Source organism: Cebus imitator, unplaced genomic scaffold (genome assembly GCF_001604975.1).
Source record: "Cebus imitator isolate Cc_AM_T3 unplaced genomic scaffold, Cebus_imitator-1.0 Scaffold505, whole genome shotgun sequence".
Lineage (NCBI taxonomy): Eukaryota > Metazoa > Chordata > Mammalia > Primates > Cebidae > Cebus > Cebus imitator.
In genome coordinates this window covers 1,205,555-1,227,030 of record NW_016107820.1, presented here as the reverse complement: position 1 = coordinate 1,227,030, position 21,476 = coordinate 1,205,555, and the positions used below count along the sequence as shown (strand labels likewise).

Genomic DNA, 21,476 nt, shown 5'->3' with positions numbered 1-21,476 from the left:
TCAAAATAAGTGGCCATGACCAGTTTGTCTTTCTACTGACTGGGTGCACTTCAGAAAGAAGGACTGTTATTCTAGCTGTGCTTTTCTTACCTGTAAGATGGGAATAATTTGTAGCACCTCCACAATGGCTGGAACACTTAATAAGGCAATGTACATAAAAGCCTGTGGCACCTGCTGTCAACAGCACAATAATTATTCTTTGTGTGTGTCATTCTTGTGATAGTATAGCGCCCTTTCTTTCTAACTAGTGCTAGAATCAAGGATGTCTTAATGAGACATGCATAACAACCACCCACATGTAAACTCAGGCTGACCTCAACCAGTCTGTCTCCATAAGACCTTCCATCAACTCTCTGAATCCAGAGTTGGGATGTTTTAAAACATATAGTTAATACCATAAGTCGGGGAACTGGTTTTATGGAAAGAAAAAAAAGCATTATAGCTATATTAAGATTATATGGAAACTATCCAGCCATTCTCAACATCATGGTTTAAAACACAGGAGCTGCTCAGTTAAATGGGTGTCTGGATGGTTTCCACCTGGACATAGTCCTAATGATAACAACCAAGTTTTACAAAGGAACTTGATATTTGGAGCTGCCATCCCCTCAACAGTAGTCACAAAACTGAAGTTGAGAACTAACTGGATGTTCACCCTTGAGTTCAGGGAAGCTGACTGAAAATCCTTCTCAGGGTGACTTAATACATCTTATCTTTTCCTACCTATGATTGTCCATAAAAGACCAACAAGGTCAAGCATTTTGGAAGGCCACTGAACTGACAGGTAAGTGGCAAGACATTATAATCCACTGGATAAGTCAGTCCAACTGAACAGAGAAAATACAAGTTCTTCAGTTTGGTTTCTGTTTTCTTCCTCATTGCCCGTTAATAAATTCATTACGTAACTACAAAGTAACACAATGACTGGTGATTCCATTCAGAGCCTGAATCCTGTCATTGAAATAAACAGATCTTGAGACAGAATAGACAGACATATTACTGTGTAAACATACAACTCCACAGACCTGAGAACTGCAATTTCACCTTGTTATGCCATGCTTCGCGCTCTTTTTTGGGACAGAGACATCTTTTTGGGGAGGTTACAAACTCCATTTGATTTAGAAGACCTAGGTGGGGGCTGTTTCAAGACCCTAACATGGCTCAGATTCATAGAAGCTTCTGGTCTTTTCTCCTCCAGAAAGTATTCATGATTAAAGTTAAATGTATTTTTATGTTGCTAGATTTAATTACTAAAGAGTTTAACTACTTAAATTTGAACACTGACAAATGTTTGTAGGTATATCTGCAAGTGTAGACACATATACTCATTAATTTAATTTCCTTTAAGAGACTATCTGTATACTTTGAAACAAAAATAAATTCTTCTGTGATTTAACCTCGTATCTTCTGGATCCTAGGTCAGTACTTTCCCCGCCAATACCACAACTGACACAAAAGGGGAGATTAAACCTAGGTCTCCAAACTTCCCCCGTTCAGTACTCTTGCCTCATAAGCATTCAGAGTTCCAGCTGAAGTGGGTATGATGTCACGGCATGAACGGATAGTGATAAAAAGCACTGTATGCCAATGGAGTATACTGAGAAGGAAAATACCCAGTGTTCCAAAAAACTAGTCATATTGTTGGGGTCAGGCTCAGACAGAGCAATAACTGTCAAAAAGAAAGAGGGAGACTGCTAGTTCCAAGTTTATACTCAGGCATACTGTGGCCAGTGTTTTCAGACCTGGTGCCCATGTGTGTAGTCCTTATAAACAATGCATACTCCATTGGAAGATCTGTGTTTTGTCAACCAGGGAAAACAGGCCAAGATGAGGAAAAGTAATAAAGTGTCCCAGTCATTAAGGGATTCTGCCTTACAAGACTCTAATCTCTCTTGACTGCACTAAGTGTCAGGAGTGTGCTTAGGACACTTTCTGGCTTTGGGTCTTTCCTGCTGCAGGGCTGACTTACAGGCTGCTCCTCACCAAGGTGAAGGCATTAGCAGTCTGTCTACACTCAGAATGATCTTAATCACTGGGAGGATTGCTCTGCCAAATGGAAAATCCTACGAGGTAGTTTTAAAAGCACACTGCAGTTAAATATGGGAGAATGATAGTAATGGCTAAGCAGATACTTTGGAAGCTAAAAACAAAAATAACTTTATTACAATTCTGATCTGTCCCATGTTAAACCCATACCCTATCATAAGAAGGGAACTTTTTCCAGATAAAATCTGATGGGCAGTGCTTGGACTTTAGATCAAACAGACAAAAAGAGAGGAGCTCATTCATAAAATGGACTCAGTGTCTTCTAGTTTTACTGATGCTTCCTATAGGGTATTTTAGTTGTATTGACTACACTATATATTACTCTGCTATGAAGTGCTGTTCTCTGGAAATGCAGCCTCTAACTATAAACCACAATTGACGAGTTTATTTCTGTTAGATACAAACTGCTGAAACATTGCATTCTATGATATATACGGAAAGCAGCATATTTCACAGTAGGAGCCTAATAGTCTTGCTTTAGGAGTAAGATAATTTTACACTAGAAAACATATTTTTATATTTTTTCAAGTTTGGAAACGTGTTGATTTTTTAATGCATGCGCACGTGTGTGTGTGTGTGTGTGTGTGTGTGTGTGAATCTTATTGACTTTTTAATGGGGATGAAGTAAGGCAGGAGGGAAGGCAGGGAGGATTAGATCTATTGTTTCCTAGAGTAACAAGGGGAAGGGCAATTCAAAATGTGATTAAAGAAAAGCTGAAATGTACAGTATCAAAGATGACTTTGATTTTTGTGTTTTCATATAATTTGGTCCTTAATTCAGAATTATGGTTTTATTATCCCCTTCTTTCGTTTTTTCTTGCTTCTTAAAATTGAGAATTATTGGTTGTTGAAAATGGACTTTGAATTAAAAGGCACAGATCAGTCTAGAAAACCAAATAAATGGACCAGTGATGGGGTCAGGGCTTTGGGGCTTTGCTACTGCACTGCACCAAGAACTTAGAAATGCCACTGACTTTCTCAAATCCTCAGTCTATTTGGGAGTCATTCCCAGTTGTTTCATGCAATTATTCATGATCTTCCAAAAGGTGAGCAATTCACTTCAAGTGTACCATTAGGCCACTAATGTCATAAATTATTTCATTTTGAAAAATTGCAAGTATGTGCCTATTACACAGAAAAGTCGACTTCCATTTTCTATTATTAGGTATGAAAGAAGTTGTGAGAGAAATACTCCCTTGATACTCTCTTGGACAAATGGATATTAGAAAATCTACAATAGTTAATCTGAGGAAATTGGTTTCTCCAAACCCCTCCTTCAGTTAGCATTAATAAAAAATGAAGACAGTGCTGAGTGAATTGCAGGGCCCTGGCTTCAGAACTTCAACCCACCATCATGTAGTATCTTATTCTGGGCTCTTCCTGGATGCCCCTGTTTGTCTTTAATATACAGGCACCTGATGACCTGTAAATAGTGAGGTCATGGGCTGACTAGCCATAGCAATTCACTCAACATTTCATGTGCAATCATGGCTACTTAGATTCTATGTCCCTTGTCCATTCCAGTCAGTGGCGGCTGAATATTTTGTAAAATAATGTCTTTACCTGAAATTATACAGTGTTTGAACAACTAGTTAAAATGTGGGAAACAAACCATCTAGAGATTTCTTTTTTCACTGAAATCACAGTTGTTTTCATATCCCAGGTATCAACCTGGTCTGTGTCTACACACTTAGAGAGCCTAATGGTGATCTCATTAATTTTACTGTTACTTATTATGGGCAGTATAATCTGTTTGAATCACTTCAAAATTAATATGTTAAAATCCTCACTCCAAAAGTGATAGAATTAGGAGGTGGGTATTTGGGGAGGGGATCATGACATGAGAGTTGAACCCGCATGAATGGGATTAGTGCCCTTATAAGAGGAGGCCTGAGACAAACCCCTCACCTCTTCCACCATGTGGGATTAGAGTAAGAAAACAGCTTTCTTTGAGGAAATGGTCCCTCACAAGATACCCTTTATGCTGGTGTATTAATCTCAAACTTTTCAGGCTCCAGAACTGTGGGAAATAAATTTCTGTTGTTTATAAGCCATGTCATTTATGGTATTTTGTTATAGCAGTCCAAGCAGACTAAGACGATGACAAATCTGATTCTCCCTACACCCCAACCAAACTACATATTGTTATGAGTCAAGGTTCATAGTTCCAAGGTGCAGAGGAAAGAACAATATTAGCTCAACACTAAGACACTGTTTCCTTGACAAATATCCCCCAAAAGGCCTGATTTGGAAATCCAACCACTCACGATTTGAAAGATACTGACTTTGTAGAAGCTCTGGTGGTTGGGTCATTCCACTCTGAAAAGAAAAGATATAAACAATTACTGTTCATGTTTCTACTGTCAAAAGATTATTCTGAATTAAATTAATCTCCAAACATGTAATCCCCCTAGTTATCTTCTTGTGATAAGTAACAGATGAAAAAAAAAGGGAACCAATTAGATCTATCATGGAAATGGAAGTCATTATGTTAACTGAAAAAGGCCAGGTACAGACAGACAAACTTTGCATCTTCTTACTTCTTTTTTTCTTTTTCTATTTTTCTTTTTATTTTTTTGAGATGGAGTCTCGCTCTGTTGCCCAGGCTGGAGTACAGTGGCGTGATCTCGGCTCACTGCAACCTCTGCCTCCCGGGTTCAAGTAATTCTCCTGCCTCAGCCTCCCGAGTAGCTGGGACTACAGGTGTGCACCACCATGCCCAGCTAATTTTTGTATTTTTAGTACAGATGGGGTTTCATTATGTTGGCCAGGCTGATCTCAACTCCTGACCTCGTGATCTCCCAGCCTCGGCCTCCCAAAGTGCTGGGATTACAGGTGTGAGCCACCTTGCCCGGCCTCACTTACTTCTGAGAGCTAAAAATTAACAATTAAAATAACTTTTTGTTATGGTTGTTCTTTCATGTTTTAATGATTTTGAATAGGAAAAAGGAAAAAGTGAGGGAGCAGAAGACATGGATGTTTGGACTAAGAAGGATTTTTCAAAACCACTTACTTTGTAAGGTGAATCCTGGGGTCAGATGCTGCGATTCCTATAAGGAAGAACATATATGATACAAACATTAGTTAAATGACACAAGGAGAATAGCAGTGTATTAATCATTGCTGAAGATATAGTTGACTAATGTTTGCAAATAGGAAATTGCTGTTAACAATTCCATTAGTTAGGCTTCTGTCTATAGTTCTATTTGAAGGATAAATACTTGCCAGCCAAACCTGCTGCAACATGATCATAACTGCCATTTAATCAAAATTATAAGTAAGACTGGTATCTATTTGGAACTGTGTGTAACATGGGGACAAATGACCCATATGTGTGAAATTGAAGTGTATAATTTCTCAAGTAGCTGAAAAACGATGTCTCTAAAAGAGTAAAGAGGGTTTGAGTCAAACAATTGTGTTAGTTTTAAAACTGTAAACAAGATCATAATTAATAGATTTGCTCAGTTTTTCCCTCTTGTAGAAACAGATCCAACTTTCTATGACACATTGCACAGATGTACCTCATTTTGTATATAAGAAGTGTTCTTAAAACTGCATTGCAAGTCTGTTGAAGTATAGGAAGCAATGTCAAATGTTATTTAAAGGAAGTTAAATTTGATTTGAAAGTCACACTATACACAATTCATTCACTGATTCGAGAAATCCAGATTTGCACATACTGCCTTGCTGGGAGTCTGGCACACCTGTGTGGATACTGACAAAACTTGAAGGTAGAAGCATGACAGTAATGTTTAGGGCACACATGGCACTGTATGGATGGAAGAAAAACAGTACAAACCACAAGGCAGGTATTCCAAAACTGGAGACAATGAATTCAAGTAAATACAAGAATTAGTTCTATCAATCACTGTTCCAAGTAATCTATTTATTAAGCCTAATGTTGACTCTCTGTAGATGAACTAGGCTCACAGTATTCTTTATGTTTTATAACAAATAAGGAAGAACTATAACACTTTGCTTTAATCAAAAGTGAAATTCCCAGTTTATTTACTATGGTTCTGTTGCTCAAGAGATTTGTCTTCTGGCAAGATCACCACTCCAGAAGACTACCACAAACTCAGTAAGAGGCAGAAAAGGCCTCTTAGAGAAAGAGCTGTCTGTCACAAAGCCCATATAGTTTGCTGCTCAGGGGCTTCTGTGCTTTCCCTGATAGAGAACTGTCTTTTGACAAAGGAATCTAAAATGCTTGACTACTTGATTCCCACTCATTTGCAAATCACAGGTGGCAAGGAAGGAGAAACACTTCTAGAGGCACAGGTGCTGAGAAAATTGACAGGTGAAAACCAATAGCAAAGGAATCCACAAAAAATGATGACATGAGGCACATGGTACCATTACATGTGTTGCTTGTTATTTACAACGTACTTTTCTTTCAAACCAACATTTCGGTAGGAATCAAATGAAACAGGAGTGAATGTATAGATTTCTTGCTTTCACCATTTTAGCCCACTTGCTTCTACATTTATTATGGGGTTGATGGTAGCACAGACAATTGACAGAAAATGCAAATTGTGCCTGATTCTAAATTGTGCACTTACTACAAAAGCCCATTTAAACAACAGTTCTATTGTATATACTTGTAAATGTCAAAATTGCAACTTGCACAAATTATCTCCAAAATTGGAGAGCCCAGCTGAAAACATTGCAATTGCTGTCCAGGTGTTGGACCTGAACTGGATGGAGAGCTCCCTTTGCTGGAGATGCTAGGGAGGACAGTAAGTCACAGAAGTCTACAAAGGGTGAGTGGGAATGCAAAAAGGAATAGCATACACCCATACAGGGACAGTGAGCTAACTGGTCATTTAGTTCTGACCTCTTTCATAGGTGAAGGAAGATCATTAATCAAGATTTGGACCAATGTTATTGTCAAAATCATTACCCTAAAACCTAAGTGTTTCTCCTTTGGGTGTTTGTCCTTCTACAAATAAAGTCCAAACTCCGTCAGGTGGTATCTGAGGAGCTTTCCAAAGACGCGCCTACTTGCGCAGGTTTCCTCTCTTTCCACTCTTCATCACACAAACTTTAATTCTGCCACTTGAGACCTTATATCACCATGCATTACAGCATGATCCCTCAGATCTCATGACCTGGCTAACACTAGTCTTCTGCATGCTGTATTCTTCTCTTCGGCCCTTCTTCACCCATCAGCATCTTAATCATCCTCTAAATGCTGCCACATCAGTGGTGAGCACTTCTTCAACTCCCCAGGGGAGTGTTAGATATTACTCTGAGTCTTATCTTCTCTATAAAGACATTTACTACATTGTTTTGTGATCTATGTGATAACATGTAGAGGACTTTTCTTCACCCCTAACTTTAAGTCCATTGTATATTCTCAGTAAATAATTTCTGAATAAATGGATGGAAGGAAGAAAGGAATAGGGGAAGGAGGACATTATATATATTTTTAAAGCATGTTAGAATAGCCATGTCTAGGCATTTTAAAAACTGCTGGCAATGAAGCAAATCTTACTGGGAGAAAGTAAATAAAAATAATATTAAACATTTAACAATAGAACTGTAGAATAAAAAGCTCTGTCAATGTGATGTGGTGTTTTGTAAAGATCCATCTTCTTGTGAGCAAGAACTGGAAAGTGATAAAAATGGAAATCAGTTCACTAAAGAGTACAGGTTTTGTAACTTTAAAATCTTGAATGTTGTTCCATCATCTATTTGATATTTCTTAAGGGATGAGTCCTCCAATTTCTGATTCATCCGTTCTAGGTACAGTGACTTAGACAATACCCTATGGAGTAAGATATGCATGCCAGTATCTGTGTGTATATTATCTTAAAGACTCACTTTCAATAAAAATGATCTTCATATTGCTATTCTGAGGGGTGAGAGAGAGAGTCTAGATTTTATGGCACTGGAAGACCAAGGCCATTTCTGTCACTGAGAATCCAGTTCGAAGACTGGTATAATTAAAATAACACAAAGAAAAATGCAGGAAGGAGGAGAACTGACCTGTCCTGGGATGGAAAATGTGTTCTGCTCAGAGTGTCCAGCAGTATGCATGGCAGTGAGAGGAGTAGGCCAGGAATGGGTCATCTCCTGATGGGGAAAAATAAAGCAACTTTATTTCCGGGCACATAGAAAATCAAGCCTTTTCTTGGCAGTAAACAGAGTAGGTTCTTTATAATTACTAAGTTAATTTACTCTTTTCTTTTTAGAAGGAGTCTTGCTCTTTCACCCAGCCTAGAGTGCAGTGGCGCAAGCTAGACTCACTGCAATCTCCGCCTCCCTGCAACCTCCACCTCCCAGGTTCAAGCAATTCTCTTGCCTCAGCCTCCCATGTAGCTGGGATTAGAGGTGCCCACCACCATGCCCAGCTAATTTTTGTATTTTTAGTAGAGAAGGGGTTTTACCATCTTGGCCAGGCCAAGGTGATCCACCTGCCTCGGCCTCCCAAAGTGCTAGGATTACAGATGTGAGCCAGTATGCCCGGCCAATTGACCTAATTTTTAAGGTGATTTTAAAGTCATTTGGACCATCCAGCAGATGCTCTCCCTTGTTGTGAGCTAAAAACTTGTCACCCAGGAACTTCTACCTATAGATTGTACTTTGGAGCTGCACAGAATGCATCTCCTCCTTCTTTTGAATGATGAGCTTTCAGCTGTTGGAAGATTGTAATCTATCTACATGGTCTCTTCGCCAGGCTGAGACATTCTCAGCTTCTTCAATCATTTATTGGGAACCTTCAACTTTTCTTCTAATGCTCAGTTTCTGTACTCTGTCACTATCTTTGGGGCTTCCAGGAGGAATTCCAGATTGCCTGGGGCATTTCTAACTAATGGTGTCCTATTCCAGTTGTGATCTGTCAGCTCAAGGGAGGACAATACTGTCACTCCCTTCTGATACTCATCTTCTCTTGATACAGTCCAACCGTTAGTGACACGTGATGCACATATTGTGGGTTTTCCAATGCAAAGATGAAGCAGCTGAGGAGAATTCTTTCTCATTCACAGAGAAGGCTACTATGTGATTTGTAGCTCGGTTTTACACAGCCATACACATAGACAGTGTATTTGTGAATTCAACTCTTAAAATAGGAAAAGCCCCTGAGGCTCCCACCCTCTGTTATCAGCAGCTCTTTCAAATACTCAGTTTGGAAGAGGTGCTGTTCAAATCTTACTTGAGTCTTAGGGCACGTGGCCAAAATGCTTTACCCTAAGAACAAAGATAATTAAATTACATGCTCAGAATCCCAGCAACAGAAAGATGATAAGTTTTGTGAAGAAGGCAGGAGTCAGTATGTGTTGGAGTCATCATTTTCATATATAAACATTAGGCATTAAACAAAAGTCATGATAGAAATAAAGGAGGGATTTGGGGAGGGATGAAGGGATCAAAGTTTATGAAAGTCTTTTTAAGTGAGTAAGTTTCATAATACTTGTTTTTTTTTCCAGTCTTTATAAGTAACATAATTAGTCATTTCAAAGGTAATAATAAGAACTCTCAGCTAGCACTAAAACAAGGTATTTTTTTTCCTTCTATAATTACTCAGTTCAAAAAGAGTCTTTGATGTATGAAGAGCTGTAATGCAAAGAGATACTTCACAGATTCATTCACAGTGGCACTGCTGAAGCAGAATTTGTAAGTATTATTCTGACAAAGATGGAATTTTACCTAGCACTATTTAAAAAGGAGGAGGTAAGTACATTAAAAATGCATACACAATTTAGAGGAGATGCTTAACCTACTTAAGAGATAGACTACTTCCAAGTGTTTCTGAGTTGTGCATTTGTATCTAGTTCATAACATTTATGACAAATCCTACTTATATATTCATCAAAACTGGCCCCAAATTAACTCTATGTGACAACAGTTTAAACCTGAATTCTAATTACTATGAGTTTTTAAAATCCTCAACGATGTCTTTTAAAATTTAGATGGTTTTTCCTGATTAAGGCTCGCTCGTCTCCAAAATAGTCAGATCATTCAAAATATATAGCTTGGGATGGGGGATATGTTGGTATAAGGATACAAAGTTTCATTTTGAAGGAGTAAGTTCTGGAGATCCATAGTATAACATGGTGACTATAGTTATTAATAGTAATAATGTACTGTATACTTGAAAATTGTTGAGAGATTTTAAATATTCCCACCATAAAAAAGTATGTGAGGTGATGAATATGTTAATTAACTTCATTTAATCATTCCACAATGTATATACATATCAAAACATCCTGTTTTACCCTGTAAGTATATATTTTTGTCAAAATATATTTATTTCAAAATAAATAAAATATAGTTCATATTTAGTCAGAGTCAAAAAAACAGCAGTAAGCCTCTGCCTGAAAAAGGAGTGTTGTCTGTTTTCAGAAACTACTGGATATGCCTAAATTGATTAGAGGCTTAGTTTTATCCAGTTTCACCACTGATTTTAGAGGTGTGCCTCTAGGTTTATTAAAAGGTGTTTCAGACACTGGGAAAAATAAAGTTACTTCTCAAAGGTGTAGCTTTTCCCTTAGATTTCCGTATTTACTCTTAGGCAGAATCTGATTATCTTGAATTACTAGTGGAATGCACTGCCCTGTTGGCCAATCTACATGAAACTGCACAAACTTTTGCATTTTCAATTACAACTGATTTCAAACTGTATTTGAAACCGTGAAATTTCATGAAACAGCACACTGAGTCCATGTTACCGCTGATGCATTTGATTACAGTAGCGGGATGTAGTTAAAGGAATATAATTTCCTGAAAGAATATCTTCTGCAAAAGACTTTGAAGCAAGCTCTTTCACTTCTCAAAATGAGTCAGACTTGTAAAGTGTGGCACGTTCACAGCAGATATTCCATTGTTATCCTTTTCATTAACACTTGAAGGATATTAAAACATTTTATGTTCTTGCTATTCCTAAGATAAGGACACCTATGCATTCTTTCCCAACTTTAGTAATCCTTCACCCAGTAATCAGGTAGGGATGAGCCCCTGCTCCCAAAATGTTGCCACAGCTTTTATCAATAGGATCCAATGATGACTACCTGCACACAATACCAGGAATCACTTCTCTTTTAACAAAAATAAGTTAGACACACACACACACAGACACACACAGTCACACACACACACACACACACACACACACACACACACACACACACTTGAGATTAGTCCGAACTTCCACAAAGAAGCACTACTTCATGTTTGGGATCCTTTGATCCTTTGAGAGAGAGAGAGAGAGAGAGAGAGAAGGAATTCATATTTCCAATGGGCAACTGAGGAAATGGGGGTTCCACAAGTTGAGGTCACTTACACACAGCCTTACATTTAGTAGTAAGTAAATGTTGGCTACTGGTACAAGAGTGCACACTCTTCCACTATAAGAAATATGTCTCCCACTTTGTAAGACTGACTAACATGGATAATGAAGAAAAGACTAAGGAATACCGTTTAATCTTTTAGTATTTGGCAAAGAATAGGTTTCATAAGTGATAGAGCATTCTACATAATTTCTAGTAATAGGAAGACACTTATATTAATGTGATATGAAGACCCCAAAGTCAAACCCCACAAAATCACAAAAGGTTCAATTTCCACCATATTATCTATACCATAGCTCACGGCTAGGACTCGAAACAAATCCAGAACCACTTGCAGGTATCCTCGCTTTGCTCAATTTAGACACAAAAGCTCGGTATGCGACAGGCCGAAGGGCAGAAGACAGTCTGTGTTCCAGGGTTTGCTAATCTGAAATGGATTCTGTACTCACCTACCATACAGCTACCTGAATTGCTGTTCTCTCAAGTAACTCGTATGTTGTCACAAGCCTTACCTTATTCACCTTTGCATCTCTCCTGCTTAGTGTGTAGTAAGTAATTAGTTGGTCTTTTTATACCAAAAACTAAACAGGCAGGGATTAGCCTCACACCCTTTTCACAGATAAGGAATCGAAGCACAAAGAGGTAAAGTGACTTGTCCAAGGTCACACAGCAAATGGCAGATCTGTTTGGTGGATTCTTTGCATTTGTTCTAGTAATTTTTAATGTGTAGCCATTATAAGCCAGTCACTGGGACGTAGAAATGATAAAGTCAAGTACCTCTCTTTGAAGAGCTCACTGCCTGACAAGCAAATCACCTTGAGAGGGGAATGAGCAAAGATGCAGAGAACAAGGTGGTGGGGAAAGCCACCAGAAGTGAGAGGACCAGTGTGTGTGGGTGAGTGTGTGTGTATTCCTTTTAGGGGCTATCATTATACCTGGCATATAGCAGCTGTTCAAATAATGTGTTTGGGTTAAGCATAAATATTAAGGTACTTACCATAAAGAGCTCAAACTGAAGAGGTGATTAGGGCAATTTTTCAAATGGCCACCTTAATGAAGGCAAATGATGATGATAGTTCACATATTTCATTGATGTTGTTATAGTCAGAAAGAGCCCCCAAAGCAACCTGGACTAAGTATTAAGATAGGGAGGGCTTAATTCAAGTCTAGCTCTGCAAAAAGCTACCTAGGCGGCTCTGGTCAAGTTACTTCTCTGCTCTGGGCCTCAGCTTTCCTGCTTATAACATATGGCTTTTGACTTGGATGGCCTTTAGTGCTTCCAGTTAGGAATACTGTTAATCTCTGATTCTACATGTTCTGTCTACTGCAGGGGCTTGACATAAGGAAAAGCAAATTGATAAGTCTGCAAGGGCTCTGGAAACCATATAGTGTTATACACATTCAAAGCTCATTGCTACCAGCCCAACAGGTATGGCTATGCATTCCCAGTATGAGCCTGCATGCCTTGGCTCAGTAACCAGGCAGCTTGGGATCTACGCAAGGCTCAAGATGGGGCTTGCATACAGCTTTCTCCCTTCCCTCTACTGAAATACCAATAATGTAATAAATACAATTTTGAAAGTATTCACAAATTCTTGTGATTAAGAATAGATGGGAATAGCTGAGTGGCTCAAATAAAAATATGGTTGAATAGAAGAATACATCTGCAAAATCAGTTCAAGTTTATTAATATTTTCACAGGGAATCAGAAGTACATAACTGACAAGTCATGGTAACTGAGTCATGGTAACTAACCTTGGTCTCTGATTTCCATTGGAGGGGCCCTCCCTTCCTTGCTTCCTTCATCCCTCTCTCCTTTCTTCCTTCATTTTTTTCTTTTCTTTTTTAGTTTTGCTCTCCAGATAGTGTACTCCCAAGAGGCATCCTACCGAGTAGCTTTACAAGCCATCACAGACTAAGGATGAAGAAACATCAGCATCTTTCCTTCTCCAAAACTAAAGTAAACCTGAAAACGTTTAATCCACATGTCCCATGTATGTGAATAAGGCCTTCTTATTAGACTGTTGAATCTGTTTCTTTATGTAAAGGCCCTCATGCATTTATAAAAACAGATATGTCTGTGTTGGGGAGGTGGTGTTAATGACTCACCAGAAAACCTAATTTGTTTGAATGAATGAGTTAGGACCTTTGTATCCATGGTTCCTGACAGTTCTGTGAGGAGCCAGAAATGGAGGAATGAAGCAGCTGAACACCAGGTTGTGAGGGAATAATGCAACAGGGCCCTTAGGATGCAGAGAAAGGGCTGCCCTGGGGCTAGAGTTCAGGAGGGCAGCAATCAAATCCTTCCTGGGCCCTCAATCTGCTATCAACTGCTAACCAGCCTGTAGGACATTCTGCTTCTCCCTGATAGGACAGCAAAGCCAGGCAGGGGCATTAGCACCCTTATCTGTAACAGCAGTGGGGCTGTTAATAGGAAATGGACAACAATAGCAGGAGTAGGGTTATGATGGGCCCATGGAGGGAGCTACACATTTGTAAAAGGATTCACAGGCTGGATGTGATCTGCACAGGCTGCTGCTCCCCGTGTGGTGTACCAGAGTGCAGCCACACTGCTGTGCAACCTCTACAGACACAGGAATTTGCCTGCTTCTCTACTAATCCCTCTCAGGCAGGCTTCTGAAGGACAGGGGCCCTTTGCCCAGGGTCAGGGAGCTTGGCTGTTCCAAATGAAATTCCCCTTGGAAGGAAGTAGGGCATACGGGAAGTGCTACTGATCTTTTTCCTCTCTGGGCCCTCTCAGAGCGCTCTCCTAGATGTCCCATCTCAGTGGGGGTATGGGAATACTGCAGTATCTCTAAGGGACAGCTACCAGAATGATAACAGATTGGAACGCTCATCTCATGTATACATACACATTAAAGAAACAGGGAAAGTTTAGTCCACAGAAAAGGGAGAGTGAGGAGTGTCTTTAAATCCATGAAAGGCTTTCATGTGAAAGAGGTTTGAGACTGCTTTGTGGACCAAGAGGTTAAGACTGGCTGTATAAGTAAAGTTGTCAGGGGACCAATTTTAGCTCAAACTAAGAATTTCCAATCATGTGAACTTTCCAACCATGGAGCCTACTGCCTTAGAAAGCAGTGAGCAGTTAATCTCTGAAGGTGAAATGGCCTCTGCCTAGAACAGTGAAAAGGGATTCCTAAAAGGTGGTGGAGTGGGGGTTGTGAACCAACTGCCTTACCTAATCAGATAATTACACACTTTACCGCTGTAAAGTCAAATACATATGAGAAAATGCAAAACTAAATCTGGAGCAGTTGTTTTGCATGACATATAAACATGGCTGACTAAATTGGCTAAAGAAATTTATCATTCTCCCAGGAATAGGGGTGGGGGGAACACGCTGAGGGGAGCCTATTGTTTCACAGTGAGACAGCTAACAGCCCAATTTGTCTGATTGTTTTCGCAGCTCTTAGAAAGTCTAACAACAGTGGAACCATAGACTTTCCTGGGCTTGATCACTAACCATTCCTGCCAAGCTTCTCTAGTGGTCAAAACTCTGTTCCATTCAATTGAATGAATATTCTTCTGTTTGGAATGCTGTCAAGACTGTCTCCTGAGATTGCTCCTCTGATTTCCATGCAAGTGCTCATAGAGAGGAAGTGTAAAATCAACTGTTATGTTAAACATAACTTCTCAATCATGGCACAACAATGGGTCAACACAAAATGCAATTCTATTAAAAGTTTCTAACGCTAACTTATTATTTCAATGGTGTGGTATAAAAACCCTGGCAATGTTTCTTCAAATAAATAATTAAATTCTTTATTCAAACTGTTTAGTGCTGGCAGTTGTTTAAGGGAATCTGGAAATTTTCTCCTTCGGACCCAGGACTGTACATGCAAAAAGTTCAGCTCACATTGGCTGCCTTCATCCTGGCAGCCCCGAAACCAAGTTTCCATTGAAAAAGAGCCCTAATTATAATGTACAATTCGGAAGTATAGTGATCAGTATTCTGAATCTCCACTGTGTACTCAATCAGGCAATCAATCAAGCCGTCTTCTTGCCATTGTCAGATGCAATCAATTCCATTTCACATACTAAATATAACAGGAACATATATGACCATGTGCAGGGCCTATTCTTGCACCTTTTTTTGGCCAAGTTACTCCTTGGGCATTCTACATTCAGACACTGCAAAGAAAGGTCTCCAAAGGTAACTACAGGGGAACAGAACACTATAGTGATATACTGGACAGAATTCGACCAGACTTTTAGTTAGGCAAAAGGTTTCGGCAGCAGCAACCTGAGGCCACAGCCCATCTAACTAAAGAGATTTGACTCCCTAAACACATGATTGCCTCCTAAATTTTAATCTTTATTATGGCCTTCATCTCTGTGTAAATTAGGTTGAACCAGTCAGAATAAAAGACTGGACACCTCACTAGGAAATATTATCAGATTGAACAATACTGAATTGTTTGCCTTGTTTGATACAGGCAAAATTAACACAAGTTCACATGTTAGAAATGTAAGAAGTGGCCACTGAGAAACTATTTTGCAAAGAGCAGTAGTAAAAAGGGAATCAAGATAGAGGGCTTTTGCTAAGTGGTCCAGTTCAGGTATCTCAGGGTTCTGAAGTTTCTTGAGGGCCAGTTCTGAACATTTCTAACCCTTGAAATGGTTTCTTACACTCTTTTTTTTTTTTAAAAAAAATCCCACTTGAGAGCTTTATTATCATAACTTAAAACAATAATTATGTATATTTTTCTTTTTTATACTTTAAGTTCTGGGGTACATGTGCAGATCATGCAGGATTGTTACATAGGTATACACATGATGAAGCTGTTTCTTACATTCTTAAAAAGATGCTCCTTTCAAAAGCTATTTTTAACTGCCACTACTGACCTTCTAGTTCTTCTGTTTCAAATTATTTTCCCATCAACTACATCCAACAACCATCACTTAAAATATACTGATTTGAGATAATTCGCTAGGCTTTCATAATACTACAGCCATAATTTTTTATTCTTTCTTAGTCACTTCACAAGATGGAATGGCATGCTATATCCTCACAGCATGAGATGTTTCTCAATGGTTACCTTCCAATTTGCTCCTTTAGCACCAGCTCAGGCAAGCCAATGTTATAAAACTCACACACCTTCATTGGCTTCTCCTCCAGCACCGTATCTAATAATCTACATTTAATTTCATTCATTCAGAAAACATTTATTGAGTGTCTACTCCCTGCAAGGCATCTAACAGCCAGAAGGCTAGACTAGGTCTAGGTACAGGGTCTGGTGGTACTCCAGGTAGCTAGAGTATTCATAATTGGAATGACAGTAAAGTAATAACAATTACCAGTTACCATTCAAAGTAGAATTAAAATAACCCTATCAGAGTTGATTTTTTTCTATTTTTTTTTTAGAGAATAATGTACAATTTGTTATCATGCTTCAGAAATTACCAAAAAGATTTGTTGATTTCACATTGTTGGAGAAATACGTTGTCGATGCATCAACATAGCAGTCCTTTAGAAAGCCAGCTTATGCTATAAGTGAAAGGTACCAGAGAATGACAACTCTAGGCAAAGGCGGACAGAAGGATACATTTCACACAATCCTCAGTTTAAGCCTTTTCAAAGAATGACACAAGGCGTGAGTATTCCATTTCTGAGGGCTGCTATAGCTTTTCAAACATGATAGCTTTCTTGTAGTTTACACTTATCACATTAAGATAAATAGTAACGAGGAGTTCATGACAACTGCTTTTAGAAGGGACAACGGCTCAATTGCTGGGGAATAAAGAAGCAATATCTATTAAAGAAACCTCCGGTGAACAACTTGTCTATAAGCTTTGCTCTCTCATTATTCCTGAGCTCAGTAAAAATAAGGTACCAGGCCACTAACACACCTGAAACTCCATCCGATATGATTTGCATGGAATTGTCTTTCCTCTGAAACAGCTATTTCAATCTTAGAATCACAGTGCCGGGGGATGAAAGAGAAATGGTTTGTCCCATTCACATGAAATTAACTAACAAATCTATCACAAGATGTCAGTCTAACTACTGAACCCAGGCCCTCTCTACCGCCCCCCACACCAGACACCCCTCAATAAAAATAAAAAACCAACAGAGGTATCAAATTCTTTGTAGCAGACTAAATTTAACAACATCAAAATCACTACTAAGTCACAGTGAAATTGATTCAGAAAGCCCCCTCCAAGTATTCCAAGCTCCTAATAGTTTGAGTATTTCTGAATGCCTGGTCACTCCTCTCCCCAGATTCGTTTTTCTCTGCAATTCCTCCAAATAATGGAAAACAAATAGCATCTGTATTCCATATTAACAATGGCAAAAATGCAGCACAAGTGAGAAGCATATCTTTTTCTAAAAGGATATTTGATGAAGAAGGAGAATATTCTAAACTCAATAGGAACACTGGGGACCAGTGGTATGTACAATAATGTGGCCCCACAGGCATGCTATAAAGCTTCAATCCTGTGTGAAACCCAGGAAAGCAGATCCCTCTGTGTCCTGGTGTAAATAGCCACTTGTCAGTATAAGGCACAAGTAGCTATTGATTCATATGTGGAAGATATTGTATACTAAGTATTTGTTAAACATCAATCCAATCTAATTATTGGATTTTACCACATAGTCTTATTTTTAAAAAAAAATTAAAAGGCAACAATCACACAGGGAGACTATTATAAAAGTTTATTTTATTAATAGTTTCCCATTGACAACTTTTAGGGCATCCACATTTGTACTTCAAAACATTTACAAACCATAAGGAAAGGGTGCATTCCAACTACCCCCACCCTTCCTTGCAAGCTTCCCTAATATCCCTCTGAGAATCCACTGCCCATAAATGTTTCTAAATCCTCTTTAAACCTCTATCTTTTTTGGCCTAAAACATCCCTTGGGGTAACCAGATCAATGCTTTTACTCCTGGCTATACATTTAGCAAAGCACCAAATAGAAGATTCAAACGGAACAATGTCAAATCTTTACCTAGGAAGGTTCTGGTGTGCAAGTGAAACATGGGTCTTGAAGTAAATAAGCAGCTCAAGGAGAACTCTACCCCATCCTCAACACATACATAAACCTGGATCTCAGACCTGGGATTCCAACCGTTACTTGTAATCAATTTGTAACTCTTGTCCCAAAGCCAGTTGCCAACCAGTGGTTTCATACTTGGCTCTACTCACATCTTTCTTCCCAATGCCACAGCCTGTTACCCTCCTACTCCCACCCCCACCACTGCCTCCTGCTCATATAGTCTCTCCTTCAATTGTATTAAGGAAGGAAAGAAATGTGAAAAATGATTAAAAAAAAAAAACAAAAAACCCTGATCACAGATTTGCAAGCCACCCACAGAGGCTGTTATACAGCTGACAAAAACCAACCTGGCAGGGTCCTGGCTAATTAAACAAATTTGACAAATTGAAAAGCTGCAATGTGCCACATGAACTATGGAGTGGTCAGAAATGAAAAAAAAATCCACTCTATTAAAGACATGAAAGGAGCTTACATACTTAATATTAAAGAAAATCACAGGGGTCATCTAAACTCCTTGGCCAAATCAGAAAAAGAGCCTGTGAAGGGTTGAAATATGAAATTCAAAGTTATACTTTGAAAATATTTGGAATTTCTGAACAAGAAGAAGAGTCACAATAACAATCTGATGGGAGCTTGTATGTATTTAGGGGTTAGAATTCACTGTTTCATTTATGTAACCACATTTAATCCATTGAAGAATACAGAGAAGTAGTTTTTATTGTTCTCATTTCATAGGTCAGATAAGTGAGTTTTGGAGACAGTATCATGCAGCTCAAGGACCTCCACCCAGGTGTCTGGCTTTGAGCTCCAGGTTTTGGGCACCACCATGCTCTATAGGACGGGTTTTCTAAAAGGGAACACTCCAGTCGTGTAGCAGGAACAAGGCTCCTTCACCTTTCTGGATGCCCATTATATTTTGGTGGTTATAAGAACTACTTTATCATCATTTGTGTGTGTGTGTGTGTGTGTGTGTGTGTGTGTGTGTGTGTGTGTGTGTGGTTTTAGAGATGAGGTCTCACTCTGTCACCTCAGAGTGAGTGGTGTGCAGTGGTGTGATCATGGCTCACTCACTGCAGCCTCCAACTCCTGAGCTCGAGTGATCCTCCTACCTTAGCCTCCCCAAGTAGCTGGGGCTACAGGTGCGCACCACCACACCCAGCTAATTAATTTACTTTTATAGACAATGTGGGTCTCCTTTTGTTACCCCAAGCTGGTCTTGAACTCCTGGTCTCAAACAGTCTTTTCACCTCAGCCTCCCGAAGTGTTGGGATTACATGTCACATAACCAAACTTATCATTGTTTTGAAACCACTGCTCTTACTCATGCCACACACAACCCAATGGCAAGTGTGAGGATCATATGACCCATATGGCAAGTCAGGGAAAATAGCCTGTCCCTAAGGAGAGGCACAAATTCATTAAATTTGCCTTGTCACCAGAATACATTCCAATTAATGGCTTTTTATTCCCCAGCTTTATGGAGGTATAACTGACAAAAGAAATATTATTAATATCTATTTATGGTATAAAACGTGAGGTTTCAATGTATGTATACATTGTAAAATGATTGCCACAATCAAACTAATTAATATATCCATCACCTCACATAGCTACCTTTATTTATTGTTTAAATGTTGTGAGAACATTTAAACATCTACTTAAAGCATAAAACATCTACTCTTTTAGTAAATTTTGAGTATGTAATACAGTACATCTTCAGAACTTATTTACCCTGCATAACTGAAAGTTTGTACAATGAATGGCTTTTCTCAGGACTCAGTCCATTTTAAAGTTAATAATCCAGATCTCAGGCCCCTGTGCTACAACAAAGTGTGGGTAAGCAACTTCCCTTTATGAGGAGGTGGGACAATTAAAGTCACTGGAGCTGTCCAAGTGCTGCTGTGGTCCTTCCTTTAATGATGCACCTTAGATAGATGTCTAAAGAGATGGAAAAGCTGAAGAGTGCAGGAAAGAGTGAGAGAGGAAGAGAGAGAGAGAGAGAGAGAGAGAGAGGAAGCAAATATGAATTAAGTCCTGGGTTTTTATAGTACAATTTCTCTCCTAAAAGGGCCATTCAAGGGTCTGATGTACCCTCTTATTTCCAGAGCCTAGGGATGAAAGCATTATTAATCTTATCGAACATAGGGAAAGACACTTTGCCTGAGGCCTGAATTAGAAATATATGGGTCCATGCATTGCCCAACAAACCAGGTGTATGCCTGAAATGTCTCTAGTTTTCTCTATTTCGTGGGAATACTTGCTTTATCTCTTTCTACCTACTTAGCCTTATTTTTTGTTCTGTCTTATATAGTAGGGGCACTGCTCAGAACTAGAGTAAAATTTGATCAATGTATTGTATATAAGCCTCAGGAGGAAATAAATTGGTCAGATATACTTTAAACACAGTCTAGAATATACAGTCTAGAAGGTAAAACAAGATTTGGTTTTATTTGCTGATAAAACTCAGAATAAAAACCTAGAGCAAATCTGAAGAGATAATCCGGGGTAGTTCTGTTCACTGTATCTTTCTACAGTGATGAGAATGTTGAGTTTTGTGTCATACAGTATGGCAAACACTGGCCATACGTTGCTAATGAGAACTTGAAATGGATGAGGAACTGGACCTTTGTTAAAATTTAATTAATTTAAATTCAAATAATCAGCCACATGTTATTGGTGTTTCTGTACTGGAGAGTGCAAAAAATTCAACACTTTACAGATGGAGAACCTGAAGCACACCATGATTGAGAGGCTAGCCAAGGGTCACAGAATAAGGTAGTGGTAGGATCAGAACTAGCTCTGAGGTCTCTTCCCGGTCCAGTGTCACTGGCACATTGCTTTTATCTTAATTCCAGCTCTTTCAAAGGCTGATGCTGCATGGTCTCCACTCTAATAGACCAGGGTCTGACAACATCAGGGTGGATTCTCCAGGTGTCAAACCTGCCATTCACTTTTGCATCAAAAGCACTAGGGGTGTGAGAATGGGCTGGGGCTCCTGGATTAAAGAGCCGTGAGGAGGCCGGGCGCGGTGGCTCAAGCCTGTAATCCCAGCACTTTGGGAGGCTGAGGCGGGTGGATCACGAGGTCAAGAGATCGAGACCATCCTGGTCAACATG

The 21,476-nt window shown here is 39.2% G+C and overlaps 1 protein-coding gene across 6 annotated transcripts in view; it reads right to left on the bottom strand.

The window, feature by feature from the left end:
- Positions 1-21,476, bottom strand: part of AFF2 (AF4/FMR2 family member 2) — a 501,797-nt gene that overhangs the window by 148,311 nt on the left and 332,010 nt on the right. For 3 of the 6 annotated variants that reach the window (XM_017513841.2, XM_037733231.1, XM_017513840.2), the window contains exons 5-7: positions 8,035-8,121; positions 5,060-5,096; positions 4,332-4,365 (exon numbers count right to left, since the gene is read on the bottom strand). In XM_017513841.2, the coding sequence (XP_017369330.1) occupies positions 4,332-4,365; positions 5,060-5,096; positions 8,035-8,121 (158 nt within the window). The remainder of the gene's footprint in view (positions 1-4,331; positions 4,366-5,059; positions 5,097-8,034; positions 8,122-21,476) is intronic. The other 3 variants (XM_017513842.2, XM_017513843.2, XM_037733232.1) reach the window with 1 other exon arrangement.